Here is an 8,340-nt window from a genome sequence, read left to right as displayed (position 1 = left end):
TGTTTCATTATTTTTATATACACATTAAGTGACTGATTTTTTTTTTCTGCTTACGTCCATGCCAACAGGCGTAGCAAATATTCCTCTGTCCTTTCTGATGTCGATGAAAGTTACTGAGGTATGCAAACGGGAAAGCTTTGTCAGCTAGCGGCTACCTAACTCCCTACTGTAACGTATGAAAACTTGTGGGACTGGACTTCCTCTATTCCCTCCCCCGTGAACGCTCTAGCGCACGCGCCGTTATCTTACCGCTTCCGAGACAACTTGTCTCTCTTGGTGACCGCCCTTTCTGGCACCTGGCCGGGTAATACGCGCTGGGCTGATGTGACAGCCAGTGACGCCTTCTCAAAGAACCTGTTCCCCGCGTGGGGGAGCCCTCCGTAAACGAGCCTTTCGAGTGCACGTCGGGAGCACAAGAGTCCTCGAGACTAAACAGGTTCAACGGCCACTTGTCTAGCAGTGGCATCACTTCACAAGAGTGAGTATGTTTGCTGACTGGATTTAATGCTGCGTGGGCAATAAAGGTACAAAAGATGCTCTGCCCCAAGTCCTCCCCGAGACGTGGAGTGGTGAAAGGGTGTGAGGACGGGATGTCTGTGTGCGAAAGACGCAGGCAGTCGATAGGAGGATTGCGGCTGTGGCAGGTGACCCGCGGCCGCTCCTCACGTTACTGTATTACATGAAGCTAGTTTTATAGCTCAGCCCAGCGCACCTTCCCCACATAATGTTTTTTCCTTCTCGGCATGCTTCTGTATATTAAGTCACGACCTAATTGATAATATCTAAATGGTGTGCTTCAGTAGCCGTCAAGCTTGCGGGCCTGGGTGGCACTAATGTTTATATCTACCAGCCAAACGGGTTTTAGAAGCAGAGGTGGTTTTTACACGCGTGTTTGTTAACGCAAGGGGCCTAAGGTAACGTTCGTTTCAGCAGCGTGAAACCGCGATTATGCGTATATTAAATGAGCTAAGCTTACGTACATTTTCATAAACCCCAACATTGGTACAAGTCTCCAAATATTTACACCCAGAAAGTGAGTTTCATTCTGTATGTTTATTTGTATATGTAAATGAGCGAACGACGTGTGATCTTGCACACATGTGATTGTCAGTTCTGGATGCTGACCACTTTAACAGCATTCTGAGAAAATATATATTTTTTTCTTTTAATTTAGCAGTTCTTAAAGATCTAACCAGTATTTTTAAAAGCAATGACAAACTTAAACCAGTTGTTCACAATATTTTGTACGCATACTCTACATTTTTATGTTTAGTCGTGTCCATCAGCCTTTGATGGCTTGCTTTTTGCCCATTCAAGTCTGTTTTTTTTTATGGCGGTGTTTACCGCTTACAAAAACTCTTATGGTTTATCCCCTTCGCGACCTTTGCCGGTTCAGGACCGTCATGACAAGAAGGTCACTAAATGACCTTTGACGGTCCTGAACCGTCAAAAAGTTAAATAAGCTTAGAAAGTGATCAAGGATCACTTTCTTCGCTTAAACGGCCTTGCTGCAATGCCTCGATGTCGAGGCATCCAGCAAGGCCGAGATCGGCATCGGGGGCCATGTCTGGCCCCTCCCCGGGGCGTCAACAGCCGCCATACATTGTATGGCGGCGGACGCCCGTTTTAAAAGCGTTTAGGAGGCGATCAACGATCGCCTCCTAAACTTAAATGGTGTCGCTGGAATGCCTCGATCAGGAGGCATCCAGCGACACCAAACACTTACCTTTAGGTGGGCTGTGACCGCTCCGGAGAGCGGTCACAGCCGCAGCTGCCGGTGATCTTCGCCATCAAGTAAGATGGCGGCGGCCCGGGAACTACAACAATAAAGACGAAAAAGTTCGCTAGAGGGTCTCCAGACCCTCTAGAGAACTGGCTCCACTTGCTGGTTGAATACAGGTACTGCATTCAACCATGCAAGTCAATGGAGCCCAGCTTTCTAATCACTATGTGATTAGTAAAATATTCAAAAAAAAATAAAAAAATGGAAAAAAAAAATGTGCTAACATTTAAAAATAATTATGCAGTGATGTCACTAGATGAACCATCCAGTACCAGCACAATGTGTAAAAAAAATATAAAAAAAGTATTAAAAAAAATAAAAAAATAAAGTTTATTATTTTGAGCAAGTGCTAAAATTTCTCAAAAATCTCAGAGTTAAAATAAAAGCACTTCAAATACCCAAGGGGTGTCTAATATATAAAAAAAATGGCTGATGGGGTAAATTGGAGTGGCCGAGCTCAAAGATAGGGCATAGGTACAGACTGACCAAAATGGAGAAAAAAAGCGCACTTCCCAAATGTGGCATTTTAAATCTGAAACAACCCGACAAACCCATGCATGTCGGGTATCACTGCACTCAGGAGATGTTCCTGAACACATATTGGGGGGTTGTTTGACAGTGACATATACCAGAACCTGTATATCTATAACTAAAGTACAATTTGTGTGAAAAAAAATTACTATTACAAAGTTTGACAAAGTGTAGTTCTATAATTGGTGCATGGAAAGGGTTAAAATAACAGCATTCAGAATACCCTGGGGTGTCTAGTTTTCCAAAATATATGGTTTGAATGGGTTAAATTGAGTTAACCGGCTTCAAAGATATTCCAAAGAGGAGATGGAGGCAGAATGACCAAATGACCACCTGGATTACGCATGCCCCAAAAGTAGCCTTTTACCAGCCAAACAATCTGACAAACCCATGCATGTGGGGTATCGCTGTACTCAGGAGATGTTGCTGAACACACATTGGGGTGTTGTTTGATAGTGACATATACCAGAACCTGTATATCTATAACTAAAGTACAATTTGTGTGGAAAAAAAAATAAAAAAAATTACTATTACAAAGTTTGACAAAGTGTAGTTGTATAATTGGTGCATGGAAAGGGTTAAAATAACAGCATTTGGAATACCCTGGGGTGTCTAGTTTTCAAAAATATATGGTTTGAGGGGGTTAAATTGAGTTAACCGGCTTCAAAGATGTTCCAAAGAGGAGATGGAGGCAGACTGACCAGATTTGTTAAAAAAGATTTGGAAATCATAAAACGCTGCTTGTACTTATTGCCCTATAACGTACAAAAAACAGCAAAAAAACATAAAAACATTGGGTATCTCTAAACTCAGGACAAGTAGTAGAATCTATTTAGCTAGTTTTTTTACTTGCTTTTTTAGGTGAGTAAAAGATTTTTCAAATAAAAGTCATAAAATGTGTTTTTTTTCAATTTTTCACCATGTTTTTTTTATTTTTTTTATAGTAAATAAGATGATACGATCAAAATAATGGTATCTGAAGAAAGCCCATCTTGTCCTGAAAAAAACAATATATAACTTATGTGGGTACACTAAATGGGTGAGGAGAAAATTACACCTGAACACAAGCACCACAAAAGTGTCAAAACAGCCTCGGTCCCACAGGGTAGAAAACGAAAAATGAGCCCGGTCCTTAAGGGGTTATTTAGAAATCCAGTGTATCCCTTGATACTATGCAACATTAAAATGATTCTGAAAAAAAACTACCTGTAGGTCTTATTTAGCATATTTTTCTAATCTGTGTCTTTCTTCAATCTGTTTTGCTGGGATATAGAAATACGGATTTTTTTTCTTTCTTGTGGTTTTATTATTATAGGTGAAATCTGCTGTAATCCGCTATGAAGTCTTTTATCAGCACCACACAGCTTTATATGAATTGTAAAAAAAAAAAAAAAAATACTGGAGGCAGTTCGCCTAAATACCCTTCAGTACATGTTTGTGAGCTTTTCACAAGGTTAACAAGCAGCACAGGAGTGTATATATCTTCAATAAGTTACAGTAGTATTTCATCATCTGGTTTCATAAAAATGCTCCTTGGCCCTCTTAGCTCACACTTTTGTTTTTATGAAATGGTTTGCAATAAAGTGTTCAAAATATATATATCCATGGTTCATAATTACCATTTACAAGGTATTCACACCAAATATATTTATGTAGGTTAAATTGCCAAATCATAAAAGCAGTTCAAATTCGTAAACTTAAGAATTCATATGCACCCATCTTCTGCTACTCTAAGCACTTCTTGCAATTAATGCCTTTTTTTCTTTCTTTCTTCCAAATGCCTCTGGTGGTTTTATATATTCTTATTACTTCAAAGCAGAGTGGCGTGGGAGTGTACACCTTCAATTCATAAGATGGTGAAGGCTAGTGTGAAGTTGTTAGACAATTCCATAATTATAATGGTCCATATGCTAAGTTTTTATGTGAAGAAAGTTTAGTGCAAAATTAAACTTTGAAGTTTTTTTTTTTTTGTTTTGTTTATACTAACAGAACAGAAAAGTTCTCCTAAGAAAAAGCTGGTGGCAGGAGTGTAGAGGAGCAGCATATGGCATTAAAAGGAGCACAGCTGGAGGTAGCATTTCCATCTGAACATGATGTCAGAGCAGCTGACAGCTTGCCATCCCTCAGCCTTTTATTCTAACACACAGACAGGGAGTTAGTGTTTGCAAAGCTGTGTGGAGAGAAGGTATCTTATTCCTCTCTAACATCATCTACACTTTGCATCTGTTTCTGTTAGTCTGTTTTTACCCCCTCTATATTCTGACCTGAAAGACCTGGAAGCAGCTCTGCTCAGAAGGGAAGACTTAATCAGGTTTATGTATTCAAAAGGTAGGCCATTTGGTAAATGCAGTGTGAATTGTATTGCTTAATGCGAATATATTTGCAACTGTCATCCTTTGAGCACTCTTTTGCTGCTTTGGGAATCCCTTTGGATAACACCTAAGATATTAGGAAGTGTGTGAGTATGTATGTGTGTAAATATATATTTTAAAATTTTACCAAATAGTTATAGCGTGTGTATGTATATATATATATATATATGTATATATATATATATGTATATGTGTGTGTGTGTCAACTTCAAACTAATTATATATATATATATATATATATATATATATATATATATATATATACTATAACTAATTTGGTAAAATTTTTAAAATGTTTTCTTGCAAGTTATGTATAGCTAATATATAATATACACAAACAACTAATTTTTAATAATAGCCTGTTAGACATTTTCTTCTACAAGCTGACTAATTTAAAACTTGTAGATTTGAGCTGCCTGAATTGGCCAGACAGCTGTAATTGCACTCCTCTATTCTTAATCTCTTTATCAGGGCAGCAGCTGCCATATGGCTACCGTCAGCTGGATCAGATGTTTATAAGCTTCCTTCTTCGTCCCTCTGTCCTTTTCAGCCTCCTAATTTGATCACAGCTACCTCGTGAGCTGCCCTCCAATCTTTATTTTTAGTCCTCTTAAGGATTAGGATTGATGTGGGTTATGAGGCACTTAAAGTGATTGTATCTGTAAATAGTCTGTATACCCATTGCTATATTTCCAGTATATACATTTTTAAGGGGGAAAAAAACTACATTTTTGAGAACAAAATGCAAATCAAACATTTCATTGAAGTTTTAGGGCAATAGTAGGAATAGTCTTAAATCCTAATTTTGTCATGCCTTATGTTTGTTTTGGTTATTCTCTTTCATGCACTGTTCCAAGCAGCATTTTTTTGCTTCATTGATTGATGCTTTCGGTTTTAGCAATTCATACATTGTAAAAACTAGTATCCCACCCTTACCACCACCCAATGACTTTACATTTTCTTCTGCAACTTCTTAAATGTAAGCAGATTTAATGTATTTTTTGCCCTCATATGTAAGTTTTGAAGTGTGTATGTTTAAATAATATTCTTTTATTCATGGCTTTGAGAAAATTATTAACTATTTACATCAATATTTTATGTTTTAGGTTATGAAGACAGTATGGAGTTTCCAGAACACAGCAGACATTTACTACAATGTTTAAGTGAGCAGAGGCATCAAGGTTTTCTTTGTGACTGCACAGTTCTTGTAGGGGATGCCCATTTCCGAGCCCATAGAGCCGTGCTAGCTTCATGCAGCATGTATTTTCACCTCTTTTATAAGGATCAGCTAGACAAAAGAGACCTTGTTCATTTGAACAGTGACATTGTTACAGCTCCCGCATTTGCACTCCTGCTTGAATTCATGTATGAGGGGAAACTCCAGTTCAAAGATCTACCCGTTGAAGATGTGCTTGCAGCTGCCAGCTATCTCCACATGTATGACATTGTCAAAGTATGCAAAAAGAAGCTGAAACAGAAATCTACTTCAGAAACAGATAGCACTAAAAAGGAAGAAGACACTTCAAGTTGTTCAGACAAAATAGAAAGCCTGTCAGATGGCAGTAGTCATATGGCAGGTGATTTGCCCAGTGATGAGGATGATGGTGAAGTAGAAAAATTAAACATTTTGCCTGGTAAAGATAGTTTATCAGCTGAGTCAGGAAACATTTGGTTAAGATTGCCCTCAGATTCAACAAGTATTGCTCAGACCGGTAGAGAGGCTGAAGCACATACAGTATCAGCTGGAAAAACAGCAGCCAGCCCCTGCAGTTCTATGGGTTCATTGTCACAGAGGTCTACCCTTTCGGTGAGGGATTCAGCAGAACTAGACTGCGTGCTGGACCTGTCTGTGAAATCCAGTCTATCTGGAACTGAAACTGTGAATAGTTCCTATCTTTCGCCACAGGATAGTCTGAGAAATTGTGCAGCTCAGGTGAAATTAGAAAAAGAAGCTTCATGTGATGCGAATGAGACCACTGAGTATAACATGGAAGAAAGCACTGTGAAAGATAATATAAGCACTACTATCAGGACAACGTACGACCCTGTCCATATGGCCTCAATAAGGGAAGATTCCGTCTTAAGGGAGTTGGATCATGCTGAAAAAGTAAGCGATGATGAAATGATAATTCCAGATAATGAGAGGGTTCCAATGGATGGTAGTATGGAGAGCAGTTTGCTACCTTATGTGTCAAATATTCTGAGCTCTGCTGGACAAATTTTTATGTGTCCTCTCTGCAACAAAGTTTTTCCTAGTCCTCATATTCTCCAAATCCATTTAAGCACACATTTTCGGGAGCAAGATGGCATCCGTAGCAAACCTGCCAACGATGTCCACGTCCCTACCTGCTCTTTGTGTGGTAAGACATTTTCTTGCATGTATACACTTAAGCGGCATGAAAGAACTCATTCAGGAGAAAAACCTTTTACTTGTACTCAGTGTGGAAAGAGCTTCCAGTACTCCCACAATCTGAGCCGACATGCTGTTGTTCATACACGGGAAAAACCTCATGCCTGTAAGTGGTGTGAGAGGAGGTTCACACAGTCAGGAGACCTTTACAGGCACATACGAAAGTTTCATTGTGAACTGGTAAACTCTTTATCCGTCAAAAGTGAAACCTTGAGCTTGCCTGCAGTGAGAGACTGGACCTTAGAAGACAGCTCTCAAGAACTTTGGAAATAAATACATTTTGTGTATTTCTACATATCTGTGACCTAGGTTGTGTTATTTATATGAGAGAATTATAGATGTGTCTTTAAGGATATATGGAATATTGAAGGGATTATAGATGTGTCTATTACGGGAATCTAGAGTAATTTGTGTTAAAAAAAAAAAAACATCAACTTCTCTATATGTTTATGTAATAAATTAAATATTAGTTTTGCACTTTAGGAGGAATTCTTTCATGTTCACTACTGGTCATTACACTGTACCATAATAATAATTTAAAAGGTGTAGCAATTTACGTGTCAGAGAAGGAGCTCTGGCAGTACTATTTTTTTTTATATATTTTAATTTGTTAGAATACTCAGTTTGTGTTGTTATGCTTTGCCTAACATCATAATTCATGTAGCAGCTAAAGAAACTACAGGCACTTAAAGAGCTTGGTATTTTCATTGTCACGCTGTTATTACTTTCCTTTCTTCTTTGTCACATTAAATATTTACATGCAACTCTTACGGTTGGTGTACAATCTTAACTTTAACGTTAATTGAGTATATGTGTGTTTTATTTGGAATAAAAAGATGTTGATAGATGCGTGACATGAGGTTTAAATTTATAATAAATGAAAGGATTTCAGATTATCAGATAGGTCTTCTAACTAATTTTAAATACTAAAGAAATTCCCAAGCATCTTTCTTGTATTATGTGAAATAAATGTACCTGTTAAATTGCAAGGAAGGTTATAGGGCGAAAATCAAATGCACTGTTTCTAACTGAAATGTAACTGCGCTATTTTGAATGTATTTATATACTGTAAACTACAAATTTTTTTTGACATTCTGTATGTGAGTTACAGATTTAATATTTGCATGTCAAATCCTAGGAGGATCCCATTTTGCTAATAGTGCATGAAAAACATAATTAAGAATTTGGTCTTTGGACTAAACGCAATTCTAGTATAAAGGAAAATCTTTTAAATGACTCTATAA

The 8,340-nt window shown here is 37.9% G+C and overlaps 1 protein-coding gene across 2 annotated transcripts; it reads left to right on the top strand.

The window, feature by feature from the left end:
* The first annotated feature begins 318 nt into the window (after nt 1-318).
* On the top strand, nt 319-8,110 carry ZBTB18 (zinc finger and BTB domain containing 18). Of its 2 annotated transcripts, none has more exons than XM_053459482.1 (2): nt 319-478; nt 5,793-8,110. In XM_053459482.1, the coding sequence occupies exon 2, from the start codon at nt 5,807-5,809 to the stop codon at nt 7,367-7,369; it is 1,563 nt and encodes a 520-aa protein (XP_053315457.1). In that variant the 5' UTR covers nt 319-478; nt 5,793-5,806; the 3' UTR covers nt 7,370-8,110. The 2 variants fall into 2 exon arrangements, with proteins under 2 accessions (XP_053315457.1, XP_053315456.1); XM_053459481.1 differs by lacking the exon at nt 319-478 and adding an exon at nt 4,462-4,642.
* The last annotated feature ends 230 nt before the right edge of the window (nt 8,111-8,340 follow it).

Source organism: Spea bombifrons, chromosome 3 (genome assembly GCF_027358695.1).
Source record: "Spea bombifrons isolate aSpeBom1 chromosome 3, aSpeBom1.2.pri, whole genome shotgun sequence".
Taxonomy (NCBI): Eukaryota; Metazoa; Chordata; class Amphibia; order Anura; family Pelobatidae; genus Spea; species Spea bombifrons.
The sequence above is the reverse complement of the archived record's forward strand: the minus strand, read 5'-3'. Positions and strand labels throughout refer to the sequence as shown.